This window comes from Diabrotica virgifera, chromosome 1, assembly GCF_917563875.1.
Source record: "Diabrotica virgifera virgifera chromosome 1, PGI_DIABVI_V3a".
Lineage (NCBI taxonomy): Eukaryota > Metazoa > Arthropoda > Insecta > Coleoptera > Chrysomelidae > Diabrotica > Diabrotica virgifera.
This window is the reverse complement of record NC_065443.1, coordinates 51,432,334-51,457,831: the sequence shown is the minus strand read 5'-3', so window position 1 is coordinate 51,457,831 and position 25,498 is coordinate 51,432,334. Positions and strand designations below refer to the sequence as shown.

General features: G+C 32.9%; 1 protein-coding gene across 2 annotated transcripts in view; it reads left to right on the top strand.

Annotated features, from left to right (window-relative positions):
• The window catches only part of LOC114325533 (splicing factor, suppressor of white-apricot homolog), a 371,767-nt gene that overhangs the window by 285,475 nt on the left and 60,794 nt on the right, over nt 1-25,498 (top strand). Inside the window, exons 6-7 of one of the 2 annotated variants that reach the window (XR_003651690.2) lie at nt 2,869-3,223; nt 19,878-20,306. Coding sequence is in view for 1 of the 2 variants with exons in the window: in XM_028273605.2 (XP_028129406.2) it covers nt 2,869-3,223; nt 19,878-20,191 (669 nt within the window). In the remaining variant the exon portion in view is untranslated. The remainder of the gene's footprint in view (nt 1-2,868; nt 3,224-19,877; nt 20,307-25,498) is intronic. The other variant, XM_028273605.2, reaches the window with a different exon arrangement.

The window sequence follows — 25,498 nt, the reverse complement described above, 5'->3', positions numbered from 1 at the left end:
ATATACAACCAGTGTTGACATATGGATCAGAGGCATGGATCACCTCCAAGGCAGATGAAAACCTTCTGCTTATATTTGAACGAAGGATCCTGAGAGGAATATTCGGTGGCATATGTGAAAATGGTGTTTGGAGGAGGAGGTACAACTACGAGGTATACCACAGATATAAACAAAAATTTGGTGGTAAAGACGTAGTATCTCTTATAAGAATAGGAGGACTAAGACGGGCAGGACATCTAGCAAGATCACAGCAGAACAACCCTCCTAGAAGAATCCTTATGTCACAACCTGTGGGAAGTAGAAATAGGGGTAGGATGGAAGTATGGTGTAGATGAGGATGGGAGAAAAATAGGCGCAGCAAACTGGCAACGGTTGGCAGTGGATAGGACTGACTGGCGTAATAGACTTGGGAAGGTCGAGGCTCTTTCATAGGGCTGTAACACCATTGATGATGATGAATACATAAAAATTAAAGAAAACAATAAATTCCTAAAATAATAAATTGGAACGATTTGGTGCAAAGTCAATAGAATAAAAAAATTGAATGTCAAACGAATAATGTTTAAATTTTTTAATTTATGTATGTTTTTTTAGTGGTCAGTGTTACCACCCCTAATCCCATTATAAGCATCAATTCGCGTGTGCATGCTCCTAATCAAAGTGGCGACATTTAGTTGTGGTGAATTCTTTAAGAGCAGCTTTACTAGCTGTGCTGTATTTTGTGGATTATCCTGGCTAGCTCTAATTCTTTTTTTTTAAGCATATCCTACAAATGCTCGATAGAGTTAAGGTCGGGTGAGTAAGCAGGCCACTCCAGAACAGTGATATCTTCTGTTTGAGGGAAGTTTCTACTGGTATGTGCATTATCATTGTTATCATATTACTGGTATGTGCAAGTTTCTCCCATTGTACGGCTACAGAGCCGAGCTACAGGTTCTAGAACCAAATCAACAAATCTGCTAACAGTTAAAGTTGGTTGTCGTTTTCGATTTCTTTTATATCTGTGAACAGATCTGGGCAATTTCCATTCTTGTATGTTTTCGTCGCCCGCTAAGTACACAAATCGTTGGTCAAAATAACACATTTTGCCGCTATTTCTTTAAATGGTCATTATGTTGTAATATATAACCTTGTTTGTTATTAATTTCTCGGCCAATTTCCCTTTTAGACACTCCCAGATATTTTCGATGGGGTACATGCAACATATACAGACATGGACGTTAAAAACCACAATGCTAAATAAATTAGAAGCATTCGAATTGTGGTGCTATCGACGAATCCTAAAGATATCGTGGGTTTCGCACACTTCCAATGAAAATGTTCTCCAAATGATGAATTCAGAACGTCTGCTCATAAACATCATAAAGAGGAGAAAAACAGAATACTTCGGCCATACAATTAGAGGGCCTAAATATCATCTACTTCGCCTTATAATACAAGGAAAAGTGGAGGGAAAGAGATGGATTGGTCGAAAGAAACTTTCATGGTTACGTAATATTAGGCAATGGTGTGGTTCCACGGCAGAAGAATTATTTCGCGCAGCAGCCGATAGAAAGAGGTGTCAGGAAATTGTAAACATGATGATGACCGCCAACGTCTGAATACGGACACGGCACCTGAAGAAGAAGATATGCAAAATAACACATTTTGCCGCTGTTTTTTTTTTAAATAATCATTATGATTCTAAATACTGAACCTTGTTTGTTATTAATTTCTAGGCCAATTTCCTTTTTAGACACTCAAAGACATTTTTGATGGCAAGGTATCCCATTCTGTATAAAGACCTATTATGACAATTATTAACAAACTATTCGTTTATTTGTGGAACCAGTCTTGTTTGCAAGACTCTTTTATACTAGTCCTGTCGCATGGTTCCTTCTACCACATATATTATAAACGTCCCATTTCTTTGCCACACATTAAAGACAAGACCATTGCTGAGGTGAGATATTCAATTGCTTTTATTACACATCCCTTGATAATTAGGCGCTTCCAGACTTTTGGTCCATTCTGTTTATACGCTGCTTATTTATAATTTACACGCCGTAGGCATTTCGTAACTCGTTCGCTGCCAGAGTGTTTTGTATGGTTTTTTACGTTCAGGTCAGGTGGTATATTCCAGATGGGAAAAATATTATTTCTTTGGACCAAGCTGTGAGAAGTAGATTTTTCCACCTACCTCTACCGAAAGTATACTTTTCCGGACCTGATTGTAGGGAGCAAAGTTGTACTTTTCCTCCCTAGGGAGGAAAATATTTTTCCTCCCTAGGGAGGAAAAGTAAAAGTGACGTCATGGTATTTCATTCATGAAATATAACTTATTGACGCCCTGTACAATATCTATTTTCTCTTACGTAAGTATCTATACATTTTAACGTTTATTTAAAAACACTCTGTATTTTGCAGAACGGTAAAAAACAGTAAATTGTTATTCTGATTTAACAATGTTTACATTAATAATTTGACTTATATTTGACAGTTGACAGTTATATTGTACCTACTTGTTAGTTTTAGTTCTAATAAATTTTGTTGGTTAGTTACATAAATAAATTAAATAAAAATGAAAAAATGACTTGTTATTTGAGGAAGGTGGAAAAACCATATGTATAACATGGGTGTAAAGTGCGTTTTCCTCCCTTGAAAAGTAACACTTTCCTCCCTTGTTATACAAATAGCTATAAACGGATAATGAAGTCTTATGAAAGAAATTGACGTTACCCATATTAAGAAATTCGTGGAAATGTGTCTCTGGCATGAAAAAGAAAAAAAAATTCTCGGTCATATTGGCCGCGCTGACTTGTGTGAAAGCTACTTTCCCGGTCACATTGATGATATCCAAACAAATAACCTACTGATTTTTTATTTCAGCTGGAAGACAAAACTATTGAATTAGAGGGCACCAGAGCACGAATCCGTCTCCTAGAAGATCTCCAAAAACCTTTAACGAAAAGCAGCTCACCTGATATCATTCCAACTTTAGAGTCAACACCTCCCGGTCGACCGCCTTCCAGGACTGAAATATCCACACCTAGTATGAAGGCCATGAGTCCCCTTATCATGAACAACATGAAAGCGATGACTCTGAACCTTCAAACAGATCATTCGAGTAGCACGGAATCTGCGCACGATCAGTCCACGGAGAAAGAGAAGAAGGACAGTTCGAGGACGAGACGGCCGAGTAAGATACCTTTGAAGAGTTACACTGCGCCAAAACCTCCGGGAGGTGAGCACTTGCATTTAGATTTCACTAATTATTGTAGTAGGTGTAGAATGTATTTTGAATTTAAAAAATATAAGTACATAATTATTAATTAGTTTGAGTAGAATTTGACTTCATATACAAAATAGATTACTTGTATTACTTGTTAATGCATAGTTACTGGAAGTAGAAGTAAGGCATCGAGCGTTCTCTTTTTGTAATCTTGGATTATCAGATTTAAAATATGGCTACTTGAACAAAATATTGGTTAATAATAATTCAATAGTGCTATCAATAGTACTCATGAAACCCCAACCCCGTAATCATTATTTTCTCAGGAAATATTTATTTTTACGCGTGTTTCTGCTTAGTAACCTTGATGATTATTTCCCTGCTGAAAACATGCTGAATTTGCTTTACTTTATCAACTGGTCTCTTCTAAGGTTTTCGCAAACTGTTATTACTATGTTGTCCACTTACCCTTTTTTAACTACAGTATTTTGTAATTTGTAACAGCTTTAGACCAGTTATTTAGAAGTAGTTTCATGAGTTCTGTGGTTGAACGAAACATAACTTTCATAACATGGCAAATGTTTGTTTATCCTGAGCTTGCTAAAGTAGGTTATGGAGTTCAATCTCTTACGTTACACAGCCATGACTTTGTCTTTTCTTCTAAGTAGGTATTACGTGAAATTATTAAAATTCCTTACGCATTGTGCTTCGGTTACGATCATTTCATTGACAGCTGTGGCCTAAAACTGTTGTCCGTTATACATAACTTTTGATAATTCCTAATAATTTCTTTTATGCTAATCCACTACTACCTTTTGTTGTACTCCACCTGCTTCTCTGTTTTCTTTTCCTTCGTAAGGATGTAGTTGCGTCATGTAATTTGTTTGACTGTTTCTGTATGTTTACTAATAGCAGGTACTGTACGAAACAATAATAAAATCAAAACAAGCAATAAACATTAATTTACAACACCTGCTAATGCCTTCTGATAGCTAATATGGAAAGAAAGTGGAATTTCTCCATAGGCGCAATACAATACACAAATTCAAATTAATCTGATTGGTGAATATTTCAAAAAACGAAACAAAAGAGATATATAGGTAACAAAAATACAAGGTAAAAACTTACAATGAGGGCTTCATCGACGAAGTCAACACTATTTCGAGTCTGTACACATTCGAGTTCTGGATGCATCTCATCCTTATGTCATACGGGGTAGAATTTTGCATTTCAAGTGTTCAGCGTCCCATACTCTTCTTCGCGACACATGTGAATTTCGATAACAAGGAACAACACAGGCGTCGACAAGGGTAAAAAAGGGATATGCTTTCGAACTATTTAAACAACCAAATCAATTTTATGGGATTTCCAACAGTTTCTGTCCAATTATCTTTCTCTTTCTTGTGCGAGTTGTTTTGCTTCGGAGAATAAGTAACCAGTCATGTCATTTATTTGGTCGGCCCATTGTACTGGAGATCCTCCTCTGGATCTTTTGCATGCTACGTTGCCTTCAACTATAATTCGCTCCATACCTTCTCTTCTTTCATGTCCAAAATCAATATATCTCAGTATATTTTGGTTGATAGTTGTGGTGACTCTAGTTTTTATGTTCTTCTAATATTGAATTATTTGTGCGATATTCGATCCATGGTATGCGCAACAGTCTGCGATATACCCACATTCTAAATGCCGTTATACGCTTCGAATCGGCTTTTTTTGATGGTCCATGTTTCTGAGGCGTAGGTGGCGATAGGAAACATGAATGCTCAAACAATGCGTAGTTTTGTGTTTTTGGTAATGTTTGACTGTTACCGATCTGGCCATTGTGATGCGTCAACGGATCTCGTCTTCGCACCCTCCACTGTTAGTGATGACGAAGTCTAACTAATTAAATTGTCTGACGACCTTGTAATCTGCCATGTTTCTTATCTCTGTTTGGTTGTTTACTACCTGAGTGTATTGTATGGTATATTTTATATCCCCGAAATATAATATCTTTTTGTGGCTCGAAACAGCGGAGATGAAAACCCTTCGAAAAATCGATGGTAAGACTCTATGGGACAGAGCTAGAAGTACAGATATACGACGGAGATGCAAGGTGGATAACATTAATAACTGGGTAAGAAACAGAAGAATAGAATGGAATGACCACATAAGCCGAATGACAACAAATAGAGTAGTCAGGACAGCGAGAGACGGTTCCCCAATAGGAAGACGATCAGTGGGAAGACCACGAAAACGATAGAACGACAACTTACTAGAGGCACATTGAAAAAACAGACAGTCATGTCCATACAAAAAGAAGAAGAAGAAGAAATATAATATGTGCTTATCTAGTAAAATGTGTTTCTAAGATGAAATACACATCTATTTTTTCGAGGTCAATTTTCTTGCTATTTCTGTTCTCGATTTTGGAGTCCATTTGGAGTTTTATTGCATAATGCGAAGTTGCTTGGTCACTTTATTTTTTAGTATCGCTCCTTTTACACGTTTTTCTAGGTTAAGGATAGTGTCATCCATTTTATTGTATTCTGCATATCCAGAATACAAATAGATGATTATTGTCAACTTTCGAAAGAAGACGGCACCTTAAGAAGAAGATCCATTTTATTCAGTCTACTCAGCATTTGCTGTATGTAGTAATAATTGATGGATTCGACCGTTACTTGATGGAAGTTCATTTTATCTAACAATAAAACACTGAAAACGTTTGTTTTCTATACTTCCACAAAATTTATTATAACTAAGTGACTACAGCTGTTTCGGCAAAGTGCCTTTCTCAAGTGATATAGTTTACATTACAATGTGTTTGCCTTTTTAACTCTTCAACTGAAGAGGTTGAGGAGTGGGGAGCTGTTTGTCTCGAGTTGGTCATTCAGAATTATATCTGTATTTTTCAGTTTATTAATTTCCATAGATTCTAAAAAAGATAACTTAAGGCCTTTATTTTGAATATGCAGAATTTGAAACTCTTCATTGAAAGAATGATTATGATCTAGAAGGTGAAGTGCGTATGTAGAAGTGTCTGTTTTTCTATTGTTGAATGGCCTTTTGTGTTCTGCTATCCGTTTGTCAAAAGTTCTGCCAGTTTGACCGATGTACGTTTTCGGACAGTCACTACAAGTTAGTTTGTACACACCACTCTGTAGTTGCTTTCTCTTTCGGCTTTTATTGTTCTTAATATATTTGCTTAAGTTGTTGTTAGTTCTGAAAGCTGGTGTTATTCCTTTCTTTTTTATGTATCTGGCTATTTTTGTTGTTATCTTGCCAGTATATGTGAGAGAGCAGAAGGTACTGGGTTCTTTCTGTGGTGGTGGATACACTAATTTTAGGGCTTTCTTATGGAGTTTTTGGTTTAAAATTTTGTTAACTGTTTGTTCGTTATAGCCGTTGTTTACTGCTATTTGTTTAATGATGTTTAGTTCTATCTCGAAGTTATTTTTTGTCATGGGAATTTCTGTCAGTCTATGTATCATGCTATGGTAGGCTGCTAATTTGTGTTGTGTAGGGTGGGATGATGAATTGTGTATAGTTGTGTCAGTATGGGTAGGTTTATGATATACGGAGAACTCATGTTTGTTGTGTAGTCTGGAAATCGTTACATCTAGAAAGTTTATGGAGTTATGCTGTTCTGTTTCTATTGTAAACTCAATATTATTATGAAGTGAATTAATATATGATAGAAATTGGTCAAGTTGTCTGTTAGTTCCTGTAAAGCATACTAGTATATCATCCACGTATCTCCACCAATATAAGAACTGTTTAAATACGGGATGTTTAGAAATTGTTGTTTCAAGTTGGTTCATAAATATATCTGATAGCAGTGGGCTTAGAGGATTACCCATAATAAGTCCTGCACTGTTGTTTGTGTATATTTGATTATTGAATTCAAAATAGTCTTGATTTATGCAAATTTCAAGAATGTAGTAACACTTGATACCTGTAGTTAACATCTTTACTCTTTACTTCTTGTTTTTGTTTTTCTTCACCTTGATGCTCTACTCACGGAACGGCATTTTGTTAGATGGTATGTCTGTATCTTTTTATTTTCTGTATCTTTTTAGAATAAAAAAATCTTCCGCAAAGGTAGTGCTTTCCTTCCAAGATGCAGCGTCACCTTTTGTTGAGTGTCTGAGTTGTTGAGTGACGCATCAAATCTACATCAAATCAAATTTAGTCGTTCGTCTTCTTCTCCCTTGATGGAGAACTACCAAAAAACTAGACATACATACCAACATACCCTTCAGTTTGCTGTCACATCCTTTCCAAATGTTAAGTTATACCTTTCTCGTCTATTAATTTTAGATAACAAAAAACAAAAATAACATTGAAGCAAGTTGATTTCTATTACAAAATGTGTTGACTGGTCTATCGACAATTATTATGTTCTCGTTTCCATTTTCGAAGTTACAGATATTAGTGACAAAAATTCTAAGTAGGTCATGCCTTAATCAATGACTGTTGCTAAATTAATGACAATACCGTTTGGTTAACATGGCTGTTAAATAATCTAACGTTTAGTGACTAATGCTAGCACGAATTTTTATTTTGGTGCTTTGAAACCTTCAAATGTATGTTTTGGTTTGCTATTAGAGGTTATTTTGGAATACAAGGCGATTTCGAAACAACTTTTTGTTCCGATACTTTAATGCAAAAACGACTCATTAGTTGTAATCGCAAAAGTAAAAACGAAAAGAATTATGAGCCTAGCAATAATATGTATATATTATAAAGAATATACATGAATAAAGGAGTGAACATATAATAAATAATAAACTTAATCGTTAGCACATTTTTAATAGGAAAAAGATATGTGCAGATTAAAACCTAAATGATCCAGAGATTGAACCAGAAGCCAAATGTAAATAAAAAATAGTATTTAATGTTTTTTTATTAATGAAATATTTATGTACTCTCTCGATTACTGAAAGGTGCTTGACCAAATAAAAAAATATATCTGGTAGAAACACAACATGATCCATGACTAAAAATATTGCACTTGAAGAGGACACTTAAAATATTGATCTGTTTAGAAAATAAGTGATGTGAAACCAAAGAGAAGATGAAACATCACTAAGGTGTCAACAGAGCAACGGATATTAAACTTATAATATAAAAAATAGAACATACCTAATTACTTGGGATAGTGTAAAAATATGAAGAATCAAACAAGAAAAATAAAAAGGCAAATAGTAGTACACATAAAAACAACGGTCAAGAGTCAAAGTAAGCGCAAGAAATAAATGTTGACATCCTTTGTATAGGCTATTAATTATGTTCAAAATAAGAGAGCTAAAAATAACTACAACGTTAACGGGATTTTATTGTCTCATATGGTCAAAGGACATCTAAATTTGAAAAACCGTAGAGTGCTACCATTTAAATGGGTGCGTTTTTGAGAAAGGGGTGAATTAGTCCCTAGGCACATGGTGAATTAGAGTGAGTTTTATGCACTTTTGGTACAAACACGTCTACAGGAAAATTGTTCCAGGTTAAATTTACTATCGAAATATCAGATTTTAAAGTCAAAAGTATTTTTTTACAAAAATATATTCAAAAGAAAAACAAGAAAAAAACACGAAAGAGAGCAGATTTGTTTTTTGCTCCATAACTTTTTTCCAAAAGTTTAGTAGAAGTCTCTAGGATTTATCGTTTCTGAAATAGGGTTTTTCAAAGTTCGCCGCTCACAGCATTTTTGGGCCATTTTCCCCATTATTTCGCAAAAATTGTTCTGTAACTCTTTTCTACGCATTTCTTGGTATATACAATGGTACATTTAGTAGAAAAATATTTAATTACCTTTAAAATGGTCTATTGTATAGGGTTATACGACTATTTTTAAGCAAGTTATGCTTTTTCAAAGTTTTATACTTTTAATGATTTTTGATATTTTTGAGGATTATTTTTTAATTCCTCATTATGACTTTTTTTCTTGTACATTTAGGTATATACATTGTGGAATAAAAAAGCTTATTTTCTTTACTTTAAAGTGGTGTATTGCAAAAAATTCTGGGACCATTTCTAAACAAGATATCACAGTAGGGTATCCAAGGGTATCCGTTATTTGAGAAAAAATTTAATTTTTTATATTTTCTTTCAATTAGACGAATTTAATTGCATATTATAACATAATTTTTAATTCAAAATAACTTTTCTTAATAATAACACTTTTCGATATTGTGAAATATAAAGGTACTTTACTCTTGAGCAAAATTCATATTTTTTAACATGCCTCGTATTTTTGCCTGATGTGGTATTCCCACTGACCAGTGGTCATTCCTTATAAAGTATGTAGAATAAGTAGGATAGAAAATGTTAAGTAGATAGGTATAGGAAAATATATTGTAAAATAAATGAGCAAAATTGGTGAATCGGCGAATGAGCCTTGAAGGGCCCGTAGTCATACAATTCCAAAGAAAAAAAACATGCCTCGTACACTATTGATAAAATTTTATATCTGATGATTACATCTTAGGTTTTAGAGTTAGACTATGCAAAGCATTTTATAAAGAATATTTTTTTTCATAAAGTTAATAATAAAAAAGTTTTCCATATGGATCCAACTTAGTGGGACCTATTGCATGTGTATATGTCACAGTTTGAAAAAGCATAATATCTTGTTTAAAGACAGTCCTAGAATTTTTTACAATACACCATTTTAAAGTAAAGAAAATAAGATTTCTTTTTTATTCCACAATGTATATACCTAAATATACAATAAAAAAGTTATAATGACAAATTTATAGTCTAAGAGCTAGTGAACCCTTCGACTAACGGTCGTCCTGTAAGGCTAGAAATTTTTCTAGTGATAATTCATAGCACACCAAGGCTAAAAACCATGACCTGGCAGGCCTCAGCGGTGCACGTGTATCTATCAGGTGAATCGAAAAGTGCAAATTTAGGGGGTAAAATAAACTTTCTCCTGTAAGGTTTAAATTTAAGTATGTGTTTGAGTAGTCATTTAAAAGAAATGTGTACAATGACAGGCGATTCTGAAGAGCATAAGACCTTGCCAGGCGAGGGGAAAGATTAGGGGTTTTTCCTAAACTTATTTTTTTTCACCGAACATATTTTTTTTTTTTAAGTTTTTTGAATCATTCCAAACAGAAAAGGTCTTCAGTGATTTTTCTCTTAAGTTAATAGTTTTTATTATATAAGCGATTGAAAATTTTGAAAATTGCGAAATCGACCATTTTTAACCCTAAATCGGACATTTATCTAAAAATTTCAAAGTGGCCAAGGTAGGTAGATATTCTTTAAACATTGATTGATGAAATCCCAAAGAGTTTTTTTGCAATACAATATCGGAAACCCCTTTGTTTTTTAATTGCTAATTAAGCGGACGCGACACTGTAGTATAAGTGAGGACGTTTGAGTTGGCATAAATTCATTATCTCGAGAATGGACAAATTTCAAGAGCAATCCTCAGATAGGTCGATTTTTATTTTTAAATTAGGACTTTTTGGCATATATATAATAATAGTGACGTCATCCATCTGAGCGTGATGACGTAAACGATGATTTTTTTAAATGAGAGTAGGGGTTGTGTGATAGCTCATTTGAAAGGTTATTTAATTCTCTATTCACTAATATAAACATTAACATAATTATTTATACAGGGTGTGCAAAAATTTTTTTTTATTTAATAAACTTTGATTAAATTTGACAAATAGAAGAATTTTTTTTGTACACCCTGTATAAATAATTATGTTAATGTTTATACTACTGAATAGAGAATTAAATAACCTTTCAAATGAGCTATCACGCAACCCCTACTCTTATTTAAAAAAAAGCATCGATTACGTCATCACGCCCAGATGGATGACGTCACTAGTATTATATATATATATACCAAAAAGTCCTAATTCAAAAATAAAAATCGACCTGTCCGAGGATTTCTCTTGAAATTTGCCCATTCTCGAGATAATTAATTTATGCAAACTCAAACGTCCTCACTTATACTACAGTGTAGCGCCCGCTTGATTAGCAATTAAAAAAACAAAGGGGTTTTCGATATTTTATTGCAAAAAACTCTTCGGGATTTCATCAATCAATGTTTAAGGAATATCTACGTACCTTGCCAATATTGAAATTTTTAGATAAATGTCCGATTTAGGGTTAAAAATGGCCGATTTCGCAATTTTCAAAATTTTCAATCGCTTATATAGCAAAAACTATTAACTTAAGAGAAAAATCACTAAGGACCTTTTCTGTTTGGAATGATTCAGAAAACCTAAAAAAAAATTGTTCGATGCAAAAAGAATAATTTTAGGAAAAACTCCTAATCTTACCCCTCGCCTGGCAAGGTCTTATGCTCTTCAGAATCGCCTGTCATTGTACACATTTCTTCTAAATGACTTACTCAAACACATACTTAAATTTAAACCTTACAGGAGAAAGTTTATTTTACCCCCTAAATTTGCACTTTTCGATTCACCTGGTAGATACACGTGCACCGCTGAGGCCTGCCAGGTCATGGTTTTTAGCCTTGGTGTGCTATGAATTATCACTAGAAAAATTTATAGCCTTACAGGACGACCGTTAGTCGGAGGGTTCACTAGCTCTTAGACTATTAAAAATAATCGTAAAATATATCAAAAATCAATAAAAGTATAAAACTTTGGAAAACTATATCGTGCTAAAAAATAGTCACACAGCCTTCTACAGTAGACCATTTTAAAGGTAATTAACTTTTCTTCATAATAATGTAACATTGCATATACCTAAAGCTACGTAGAAAAAAGTTACAGAACAATGTTTGCGTAGTAACAAGGAAAATGGCCCAAAATCTCTGTGAGTGACGAATTTTGAAAAATCATATTTTGGAAACTATAAATCACAGATACTTCTACTAAACGTCACTTTAAAGAGGAAGGATGGAATAGGAAGGACTATAGTATATAGTATTTCAGAACCATATTAATAAACTAAGATGGAAACCTTGATCAAAAGAGAAGACTCCAGCTCAGCACAACACTTTCAGAACCATATTTTTGAAGAAAAAAATATTTATAAAATAAGAAAAGAAATATACATAAAAAACAAAAAATAACACAAGCAGTACGTAATAAATTGAAAAAAAAAAACAAATAATATTATTGGAGCCGTGAATAATATGCAAAGGAAAAATATGCAGCAATGTTGTTAAATTATATACTTTTGTAGACGAATTGCGAATACAAGAAATGTATAAAAGCAGAACAGCAAACCAAGAAATCAGAGGTATACGGAGAGAACACCAAAATACAGCGTCACATATAAAAGAACAATAGGTATATAGGATAAAGATTGATAAAGAGGATAATGTGAACCTGCCGTTTGGGCTCCATCAAGCCATGTTGTTTTTGGTCTTCCTCTTTTTTTAGCTCATGTGGTTGCCAGTCCAATATTAACTTGCGATTAATATGCGATGGTCTGTCATTCTCTAAACGTGGCTGTACCAAATAAACTGTTTTTCTGTTTTTGCTGATTTCTTCTATAATAATGACTGTTCTATCCATGGTTTGTCTTATTCTTTAATTTGTTACGTAGATCATTCTGGATACACCTATTGTAGTGAAACTAAAATCCATTTCCAAAACAAGGCAGTTTTGTTTTGTTTTCTCTACATCAGTTGTCAAGTTTCCATACCCATTTTATAACCTGATCTTCCCCATTTCTTCAGTGCCCCATTCAGATAGATTTTGCATAGTATTGTAGGCTGGCCTTAGTTCCTTATTTACTATCAAATTCCCGGAGAACTGGTTAGTTAACTTTTTAATTTTGATTGAAGATCGTTGTAGAATCGTTGTATTGCTTTTACATACTTGCTTCGTAACTTTTTACGTCCACAAATTTAATAAGTTGACAAATAATAGTTAAGTTGGTCTATCCCTCTAGCCGTTTTTTTGGTGGTTGTTGTATTCATCCTTCTTTCCAGATTTCAGGTGTATTATCTTCGTTTAAGTATCTATTAACAAGTTCTGTCAGCAAATTAACAAGTTTCGGTATTTTATTTTCCCAGAAGTTCAGCAGGGACTCCTTTTATTATTCATGGGTTTTATAAGTTTGGGAGTTAGGTCGCTTCGGTCCTAATGTTAATTTCTGATCCATGCATTTGGTATCTTCTGGGTGTCTGTTGGAGATATTCAGGTCTGGACTTTTGTAGGTCTTTTGCGTAGTCACTTTTAAATATATTGATATTGATGATTTGTAAGTTTGTTGTATTTACATACTCTCTCCTTTTTCGTATGAACCTCTGAAGAGCTGCTTCCATCTAGCCATAATCTTTGGTTTTTTTTCGTCTCACCATTCTTCTAAAAATTCTTTGTTTATTGCGATATTGGTTTTTATCGTCTACTTCTTGGATGATAAACTATGGGTGATACGTATATTGGTTCTGTTGCTCGAACTTATCACTCCTCAATATTCTCTTATTTGTTCGTCGGCAGATTCGCTCTTGTTTTTCTATGACTTCATATGCAGCTCCTTTTAGCTGCATATGAAGCATCGTAAAGACTGTTTATATTAAACTTTGTTTCTCTCCAAGTTGTTTTGTAGTTTTCGTATGAGATTTATTATTATTATGTTTATAGGAAATTTGAGCTTGAGATTTGAATGATGTGTCATGTGTCTTGTATTTTGACTTCAGATAACTACCTAACTATAATAATTTTAATTGTTTCATGTCCTGGTACCACGTATACTTATGTATACTTATATATTTATGTATACTTTTACAGGAATTACCTATTCCTGATTATTTTGTCTACTGTCAGGTTTTTGCGTTCAGGTCACACATTATTTTATTTTCTTCTGATTGCCTATTTTTAAGAGTACCTCTTTTACTTTTTGGCAGTACCGGCGCTAGGGTAGCATGCGCCCACCTGCAAAACTAGCACAGGCGCCCTTCAGTTTCTTTTAAATTAATATTTTGTATCCCACCAGCAGAAAAAAGCCCATTTTAGCGCCCCCCAAACAAGGGCGCCCGCCTGCAGTGCATCCCTTGCAGGCCCGTTATCGCCGGCCCTGCTTTTTGGTAGAATGTATCTTTTTGTTGTACTGATGTATCTTGTACTAATATAGTAATTTTGTGTCAGTAGATTAGATTTGCACTTACATTTATTAAATGGTTATCAGTGTGTTACTTTCTTTCTAATAGTTTTTGTTCAATATCCCTTGGTTGTTTTCTTGTCTTTTGGTACGCCGCTAAAAATGTGGATAAATTTTCCAGATAGTGTAATTCCCTTGCTTTTTTTCTTTATTTCTGTAATGACAGAAATCGACATTTTTTGTTATTTTAGTCTTCAGTAACGTCATCCGTTTTAAATCGCCAGCCCTGTACGTGTGTACGTTCCATCTTGTAAAATCTATTGTCCTGTTTCATTTCAACAACTTTTAAAAAAGCAAGAGTTTGTGAATACCGAGTGACCTAATGAACAAAAATAAGTAAAATGTGTGAAATTAAATTTTTTTAATCGCTATATTTCTACTTGTATATTTAATTTAGAAAATTTTAGAAATTAGAACCACATCTCTTCTGTTACATTTTTTTGGCAAAAAGTACCTGGTTTTGATTGCTTAATTATTATTAAATGCTTAATATGAAAAGACCTTATATCAAATAAATCCATTTTTATATCGGTACACAGTTTAGAGCAACGTAGATTCATTTACAAACTAAGAACAGTTTTTTCCATTTAAATCACACATTTGGTTTTGTAGGAGTTGGTATTTCATTCCTATGGTTTCATCGGTTATTTTAGTTAACAGTCACAAAATATTACAATTTAGAGTGTTTTAATAGCATGTTTCATTTATAATACACGAAAATTTAGTAGTTTCGCAAAATTAATGACATTTTAAAGAATAGAATAATGGAAACAAACTTTTATTCGAACTTATTAATGCATTTGAATTTTAATCCATAAGTTCATGTCGAATGAAATTCATCTACCGATAACAGTTCATCGTATACAATTATTCAGCTACCGGAAGTTCACCGACATCCGGTCATCAAAAAAAGATAATCCATCTATTATGCAACTTTAGTTTTCAATTTCAATGTCATAAAATGATGGAATACTTTTTACGAAAGATTTATATTTTTAAAATAAATGAAATATTTGGAAATACGTGGTTTTAATTTTTTTATGTGTTTGATGATTTTGATAATTGTGGAAATAAGTTAATTAACCTTTTGACTGATTGTAAGTGAATTGTTATCGGTGAGCCTTATTCAGGTGAATCATGGTCGGTAAATTTTGATAGAAACAACTTATATATAGAAGAAAATAAAAAAAATTGTTTTCATTTCTTATTTAAAATTAATAAACTTAATGATATTTTGAAATATACATCTATGGATTTTTCTACACATTTTAAATTAGTTTAGTTGGTAGGTGATAAAACTGTTTAATAAAACAAGGAGCACACTAGGCATACATTCCATATTATTATTGTACTTTTATGCTTGCTTACTTTTACCATACACATGTTACTTTTTATATTTTCTCGTATTCTTGTTAACTCGCTTTCCATTATGGTTGTGAATATTAGGGTCCATGTATTTTTGACAATACTGCGGCAAAGGGTAATATTATCATCATTCTCTCTGACTGTATCCATCTGTACGGGCCCTGCCTTTTTATTATATTTTGCCATAAATATCAATTTTTTTGTGGCATATATATTTGTCATGCAGCCAATTTTAATAATAAATCTTCTTCATAGACGTGTACTATCTCTGGGTCTCCCTCCAGGTTTTTTGGTCTTCCTCTCGTACTCCTTCATAATTTTATGGTTTGTTGTCACTTCACTCATCCACCTAAGTATTCTTATTTTCGCCACATACATTCATTAATCTTCTTTCTTTTTAACTTCTCCACATTATGACATAACAGTTTTATAGCTCTGCATTACAATCATCTCGATCTATTACCCCATTAATGTATAAGATCAAAACTAAAAAAGGATGCCAAATGGGAGAAAAACAACTTAAAATATTCTGCTATGCAGACGATGCAATAGTAATCTCTCAAAGTGAAGATGATTTACAACGTATGCTGCACCAGTTCAATATTACCGCCAGAAATTTTACCATGTTAATTTCCCCAAAAAAGACAAAATACGGTTATAACATCAAATCCAATAAGATGTAAATTGGAGCTGGAGGGTGGGATAATAGAACAAGTGATGGAGTTTAAATATCTAGGCATCACACTACGCATCTAGCTATGGAAGCCTCGAAACAGAAGTGGAAGATCAAGTGAATAGAGCAAACAGAGCCGCAGGTTGCCTGAATGGTACAATATGGAGAAATAAAAATATCGGAAAAGAAATGAAAGACAGAATTTACAAAACAGTCATCAGACCAATAATGGCATACGCGGCAGAAACACCACCTGACACAGAGAGGACAAAAAGATTGCTCGAAACAGCGGAGATGAAAACCCTTCGAAAAATCTATGGTAAGACTCTGTGGGACAGAGTTAGTACAGATATACGACGGAGATGCAAGGTGGACAACATTAATAACTGGATAAGAAACAGAATAGCAGAACGGAATGACCACATAAGCCGAATGACAACAAATAGAGTAGTCAGGACAGCGAGAGACGGTTCCCCAATAGAAATACGATCAGTGGGAAGACCACGAAAATGATGGAACGACAACTTAAGTACTGGAGGCACATTGAAAAAACAGTCAGTCATGTCTATATAAAAGGAAGAAGAAGATGTATAAGGCCGATCCTACATACTAAAAACCACTATTCTCCACAATAATTTCATTATCTCAAGTTATGGTCTTGTTGTAGTAATTCGATCTTTAAATGAATCTTCTAGATTCTCTGTTTTCGACTTTAAAAGTTTTAAACCTTTTTCTTCAAGCGTTTCTCTCCACTCTTCCAGTCTCTGCTATTTCCCTTTTAGTATTTCCTACTAACACCACGTCGTTAGCATACGTTAAGCATATTCGTGACGAATGTTGGCGATCATCATGACAATGTTTATTATACCTATATGTAGCAACGCGAAAAGCAGCACAGATGTTGTGTTGAACCAGGTTCTAAGGTTCTTTAATCAGGATATTCTTCTTCTTCATCCAAGACCTCGCTTTCCAAATATATTTTCCTAGTACGTTCTTTAAAGGTAAAATATGGCAAAACCTCTAAATTTTAAACAATCGCTTGGATTGACATGAAATTTGGCATACACATAGCTAACAAGTCAAAGAAAAAAAAGTGATAGTGTGCTTTTGCCCTAGGGGTGAGTTTCACCCCTTATGGGGGTGAAAAATATATGTTCGAAATAAGTCTGGAAATTGATAAAATGACTAATTCTAAGCAACTTTTGTTCTATAAATTTTTTCACAAAGTTACGACTTTTTGAGATATTTGCGAGTGAATATGTTAATTTTTTTTTACAAAATAACCACGTTTTCAGACTGTTTTTCGCAAATAACTCAAAAAGTAAGTACATATTTGGTCGAAAAAACAATTCTTATCAAAAATATAGCACGTAAAAAAGTGAAAACATGGTGTATATAACTAGTAGAAGCAGAGTTATAGCTAATGAAAAATAGGTTCATATTCGTCAAATTCCAAATCGAATATTTTAACGTGCCATAACCAAAAAACGAAGCACTTTTTTGGGGAAAACTCATTTTAACTTTTTTAAAGTGTTTAAAAAATGCTTATTTTTGTTTTTTTTTTTATTTTTTAGCATCAAAAGTAAACAAGTTACGCTCAAAATAAAGCTGGTCCCTTTTTTTGGTAAAAAATCGGGAAAATCGCCCCCTAATTAGCATTTCAAATAAACTTAATTATTACCAGTTCACAAGTTTTTTTACTCTCGTATGTATTGATCTGTAAGTTTCGTTGGTTCAAAGTCCTTATTTTTGACAGAGCTGTAATTAAAAGGGCTTGAACGAGTCACTTATCACGAGTGTATGCAATTTTGGAAACACCGAATCTTAACCAATTTTTGTCTTACAGAAAAACAAAAAAATACAAAATATTCAGAAAAGTAAAGCCGACTTTTTTTATTGTTTAAGATTTTTGGTATCCCTAACAATTTTTAAGTTATTTTGAAAAAAGCATTTTTTTTAAATTAACATTTTTAAAATTTTTTACTTTAAAACCAAATTTTTTCAAAAATTAGCACTTTGAATCGATGAAACTTACAGATCATATAAACACAACATAATTAAGTAAAGTAACTTGTGAAGCGGTAATGATTAATTTCATTTAAGTTACTAATTGGCGGGTGATCTTCCTGATTTTTTTTTGCCAAAACAAAAGGGACCAATTTTATTTTGAGCGTAAATTGCTTACATTTGATGCTAGAAATTTTTTTTATAAAAACAGAAATAAAGCTTTTACTTTAAAAAGTTGTAATATGTTTTCCCCAAGAATGCTTCATTATTTGGATATTTCACATTGAATTATTCTATTTGGAATTTTTTGAATATGAACCTATTTTTCATTAGCTATAACTCCGTTTTTGCTAGGTATAAAGACCTAATATATACACCGTTTTTTTCACTTTTTTATAGGCTATAGTTTTGCTAAGAATATTTTTTTCGACAAAATGCTTAGGTTTTGAGTTATTTGCGAAAAAAGTCTAAAAACGTGTTTTTTTTGTTGAAAAATGAACATATTCACTTGCAAATAACTCAAAAAGTATTGATTTGATAAAAAAACTCTATAGAACAAAAGTTGCTTAAAATTAGTCAGTTTATCCATTTCGGGACTTATCTTGGACATATATTTTTTCACCCTCGAGATGGGGTGAAACTCACCCCCAGGGCAAAAACACACATCGGCACCATTTCACTTTTTTCTTTGACATGTTAGCTATGCGTGTGCCAAATTTCATGTCAATCCAAGCGGTTCTTTAAAATGTACAGCAAAAACCGTGAAATAATGTACTATCCTACAGGATGGCTCGTAGGAGACATATCTGGATGTGAGGAACATTTACTCGGTAATTTGATAACGGTTGGCAATTGACAGAAACGACTAGCGAAATAGACTTAAGATAATTCGAATTCATACTACCATTAATGATGATGACTTTTCGTGTATATTAATGTATGTATATTTTGTATTTGTTTTTATCCGAATTATCCTAATTCTTCAGAAGTCAGTCGAAATTTTATGCAAATGAAATAAAAACAGTAAAATAATTTATTAGTTGAAAATTAGAAAATCCGTAGGTATATATTTAAAAGATATTTCATAGGTAGTATATTTTGCAGAAATTAATACTATAGACTTATAAAAAAAACTGAAAGACAATTTTTCGTTTTTCTTTAGATCCGTTTCAAGTTTAAAATGATAATTTAAAAATTAATAATTTGGAAACGGCCATGTTGCTTTAAACGATAGTCGAAGTAAACTTTATACTCCAGGGGAAAAGTTTTTCTCGGGACTTCGCATTGGTCAGGTATTTGACGAGTTTGTCTTTTAATATATGCCTATAGTAAGAAAATCTATTTTCTGCAAAAATTTCACACACTATAACAACTTAATTAGTTTGAAATTGACATCCAGATTTTGAGCACATTTTTCAGCACCGTAATAATGTATTAGTTTCTGCAAAGTATACCTACACTATTCATAGTAATCATATACATTACATGCCTTTTTGCACACACTTTCTCTCATTAGAAAAGTATTACTAGGTAAACACAGCCCAGCACCATCCAGCACTCGTAGCCGTAGCGGCGATTCACCAGGTAGACCACATTCGGCACAATCGTGGCGGCCGAAGAGCGAGTCCAACAAGTCCGAAGGCAACAGCCTCAACTCCAAATCCAACTCCCTTTCCAAATCGAGGAACAGCTCCCTCGTGACGACCAAGGACTCCTTGTCCGGAAAGCTGAGATCCAGTGAGTCGTTCCAGAAGTTGAACGGCAGCAACACGTTCGGAAGGAGCGTTCAGAAGAAAAACCTCGGCGGTACTGTCGTCAAGAAGGAAAATAGCGTGAGTGATAAGGTACGCACCAAAACTACGACCAGCATTATCTGGAGTTTCTTCAGACGTGATTAGGAGCTGAGGCTGCCATTTTTTTTAGTTACGCTCTCGGCCTTCATTGTTAGGGATAAGTGCAGTAAGTGACGCTTATTTTTTATTATTTGCTTCTCCGCTTTAGAGGCTTTTTGTTTTTGGTTTGGTTTGGTTTGAGTCCGTTTTATGGGTTCTTCCTGGTTGGAGCATTAGTAGTAGTTCATTTGGAATATAGTAAGTAGTTGTAGTTGGGATTATTTGTAAGGGAATTAAACGATCTCATATTGTGTGGAGTTCATTGGGTGATAATATTTACAAAGGCGTAAAAAGTGTGTAAAATATTTAATATTTATTTTTTTTACATCGCAGATACATATAATATTTACAATATTTTAAAATTCGCTGTTTTCACATCAGTTTACAGGCATATAAAGGGACGAATCCTCAGCAATTACATAATTGCTCATGTCATAAACATCTTTGTGTTCCTTTGTGTCTTCTTTCGAATAAAAAAAGTAAAACCTACCAAGATACAAGAAACAACATCAATTCTAAGATAAAAAGCAAAAAAGAGACAGGACACAATTCACCAAAAACATGGAAGGCAAGCATCCATCATCTATAAGGAGACAAAGAAAATTTTAGAAAATCCTTAAAGGTAGAAAAAAAATCTATTATGAAAATAACCTACACAAAATAAAAAGAGAACAATCATAATTATGGTGTTTTAAACTGATTTGCGATTAAATCATTCCTATTAAAAATAACAGATACAGATATAGACCAGTAAGGATCTGTGAAAAAACGTCTATTTTTGGATGTGAAAGGTGGCATTCGGATTTTTGCAGATAAAGTTAGGTGACACCTTCAGTAATAATAATTGACTTATGCTCCTTCTCAAATATGCCCGGAACATTAATAAAAAAATTAAAATATTTAAAAATTTCGAAAAACGTCGATTTTTTTCTGCTTTCTTTGCTTATAACTTTAAAACGATTCGTTTTGGAACAAAGTCGTAGAGAAATAAAATAAAGATAATTGAATTTTGTATGATATACGACTGGTCAAAAATGTCTTAACGTATTACCTTTTCTGCAATATATCAATAAATACAAAATAAGGGGGCAAAATACGCCTCTTGTTATTCAATGTTTTTAACCACTTTGGTGGCACTTAGAACCTTAGTAATTCGCTTAGGAAATTCTTTGTAACATACTTAAACCATGTACCAAATTTCATTAAAATGGACGTAATAGATTTTGCATAATAAATTTGCAATCTAAATGTTTTTAAAAAAGTTCAAATTTTTTAAAATCTTTCTGAACAAAAAGTAGACCATTTAGAAGTTGTCTAATTTTTTTACATATAAAGATGTGCTCTACCTATCTAATACAATTTACAGAATTAAAATCGGATTATTTAAGGGGCCTCAGCAATGTTTTAAACTTATAAACAATTTTTTTGGCTTATAAACAAATAGCTTTGTTTAATAATAAAAAAATTAATTTTTAGCAATGCAAATAATTAAAACCGGTATAATTTGACTTAAACTTTCAAATGCTGTCAGCAGAATTGCTATTTTATTTTTTAATCAAAAGTTATTCGCGTTCAAAAATTGCAAATTTTCGAATTTTTGAAAGTTCCACTGCGTTTATCTCGAAAACTATGCATCCTACGAAAAAACTTGTAAGAACATTTTTTGCTTAGAATTGCCCAAGAAATACAAAAAAATGTTTTATTTTGCGAAAAATCGATGTTATGTAATTCCTCAAGTTCTTTGTTTATAACAATCTTATCTACATCCGGATCAACTGTTACCCAAAAAAATCGTGTTCTACGGGTCAAAAAATACATAAATTGGAGTTTATAACTTTAAAACATTGCTGAGGCTGCTTAAACAATCCGATTTCAATTCTGTAAAGTGCATTAGATAGGTGGAGTGCTTCTTTATATGTAAAAAAATTGACAAATCTTTGTATGTTCGAGTTTTTGTTGTGCAAGATTTTAAAAAATTTTAATTTTTTAAAAAAAGTTTAGATTGCAAAATTATTATTCAAAATCTAGTAAGTCAATTTTAATGAAATTTGGTGCACGGTTTTAGCACATTACAAAAATTTTCTAAGCGAATTAGGAAGGCTCCAAGTGTAACCTAAGTGATGGAAAATCATTGAATAAGGACAGGCTTGTTTTGTCCCCTTATTTTATATTTATTGCTATTTTGCAGCAAAGGTGATAAATTAAGACATTTTTAACCAATCGCATCTGATAGAAAATTTAATTATCTTTGTTTTATTCCTATACGACTTTGTTCCAAAATGAATCGTTTTAAAGTTATAAGCAAAAAAGTAGAAAAAAAAAACGAAATTTTTTGAAATTTTTAAATATTTCATTTTTTTTTATTAATGTTCCGGGTATATTTGAGAAGGAGCATAAATCAATTATTATTAACAAAGTTATCACCTAACTTTATCCGCAAAAATCTGAATGCCACCTCTCACATCCACCTAAAAACAGATCCTTACTGGTCTAAAAATATAATTTCATAATTACAGTATGAGATATATAAAAACAGAAGAAAAATAAAGTGATGGTAATGATATCTAAGAAATCACAAAAGACGAAATCAGGGATAGCCTGTGTAAATTACCTGGTTGCACCAACAGATCTTAAGCTTAAGACGATAAAAAGGTGCAACGTAAGTGAGACTTAAGGTGGCCTTATTTATAAGCTGAGCTGGACTAAGCGGGAGCTTAAGATCTGTTGGTGCAACCAGGCATTAAAGAACTAAAAAGCTCCAAGATCAGATTTGATAACATACCACATGAACTCCTAAATTACGGTGGAGAAACGATAACTGAAAACATAGAGCTACTTCTTCAAGAAATTCTAAATAGCAAGCATGTAACAGACCAGTAGATGTCCATCATTACCATACCGATAAACAGAAAAGGAAATAGTAAAGATCGTACCAATTATCGTACAATCACCATCCTGAATACAACTATTAAACTATTAACAAGGATATTTGCTAACAAGATAAATAGATTAATGAAAACTACTTAATCAGTGAAGAGCAACAGACAATGCAACAATTCGTATCGAGACAAAATTGGTGAGAAAGGTTAGTAATATAACACACCTATTTACCTATATGTATGTGCTTTATAGATATGACTAAAACCTTTGACTATAAATAACAAAAAACAATCCAACGGACTGATAAGGGTAGTAACACTAACAACAACACAAAAATTAATTTCGATAATGGACTGTTATCGGTAGATATTAATTGCATGTATAAATGTAAATATTATGACTATTCAACTTAGTAATCAGAGATAATAAGATCGTAGAGGAAAGAAAGCAGACAGGACAAGGATACAAGCTGGGCAGATAAAAATCGTTTGTTCCGAACACGAAGCAATCCTGATAATATGATCTCAGATAACGAAGAGAACATACAGTGAATGGTATTTACAAACATACAAAACAATGACTAAGGATACAAACCATGCACAATATTAATTATTTATGAAATAATCCAACACGTCTCGATATGTCGAATATCTGGGAGTAAAAATGTCCTATCCATCTAGGGACGCCTTAAAGAGTTGAAGAAAACAAACAAATAAATCAGCTTATATACAGGGTGTCCAGAAACTCTACCGACAAACGAAGACAGGAGATTCTTCAGATAATTTTAAGACAATTTAACCCAATTCGTCTACTCCGAAAATGCTTCCTAAAGGAGCTAGAGCTATTTGAAGATGGTTTTTTTTAGGAAATTAGTTTTTCTAAATATCTCCAGAACGCTTTTATTTAGAAAAACGAAAATTGGTACGCATATTTATCTTCCAGAGAAAATCGATTCCATCCATTGCAAATTTCTAGTACCGCCCATAGGCGTCCGTTTTGGGTAGGACAACAGTTATATTATCGCTTAACTTTTTTGTTTTTAATTTTTAAGCATTTTTGAGTCTGGATTATTAAAATATAAGGTATTATAGTACTAAAAGGTACTCTTACTTTAAATCAATAGGATACACTGTTTTCTAGAAAAATCGATTTGAAAATTTTTCGTTTTTTGGTACGTCTACGTTTATTTATATTCCAGAGATGAATTGATTTTATTAATTGCGAATTTCTAGTACCGGTCATATGCGTCCGTTTTGGGTAGGTCATCGGTTATTTTATCGCATAACTTTTTTGTCTTTAATTTTTAAGAATTTTTGAAACTAGATTATTAAATTATGAGGTATTCTAGTACTTAAAGTTACTCTTGCTTTAAGCTGGTAAAATACATCGTTTCTTTTTGAACAATTTTAAATTTTTTTTTTTCAATTCAGGAAACGAAAAATTTTCAAATCGATTTTTCTAAAAAACGGTGTGTTCTACCGACTTTAAGCAAGAGTACCTTTTAGTACTAGAATACCTCACAATTTAATAATCCAGTATCAAAAATGCTTGAAACTTAAAGACAAAAAAATTATGCGATAAAATAAACGTTGCCCCACCCAAAACGGACGCCTATGACTGGTACTAGAAATTCACAATAGATGAAATCGATTTATCTCTGGAAGATAAATATGTGTACCAGTTTTCGTTTTTCGAACTGGATGCGTTCTGGAGGTATTTAAGAAATACTAATTACAAGACGCCATCTTCAAAGAGCTCTAGCTCCCTTAGGAAGCATTTTCGGACTAGATGAATTGGGTTAAATTGTCTTAAAATTATCTGAGGAATCTCCTGTCTTCGTTTGTCGGTAGAGTTTCTGGACACCCTGTATTACAGAAGATGCCATAAAACGATTAGAGGCATTTGAAATAATGTGGTGCTACCGACGTATGTTCAGGGTCTCAGATATGCATTATGCACCACACAAATAACATAACTATTCTCAAGAGGTTAAGAAAAAATGAAAGAAGGCATTAACACCGTAAAGAACAGACAAACAAAGACAGTAAATTGGCGTACTTCGGTCACTTATGCGTAATAGTTATTACCGACTTTTAGAGTTGATTCTACAAGGCAAGTTTGAGGCAAGAGAGGCCTTGGACGTAGACGTATATCCTGGCTGGCCAATCTTACGAAATGGACTGGTTTAACGTCAACTGATCTATTTCGAGCTGGTGTGAATAGAATAAGATGGGTCAATGTGATCGTTAACATCACTATACGGCACCTTTAGAAGAAGATATATCAGAACTTTTTAAAGGATATCATCTGAAAAAATAAGGATATGAGATTAGATGGGAAAGTACGTATATATTATAATCATGTGTAAGACCAATAATG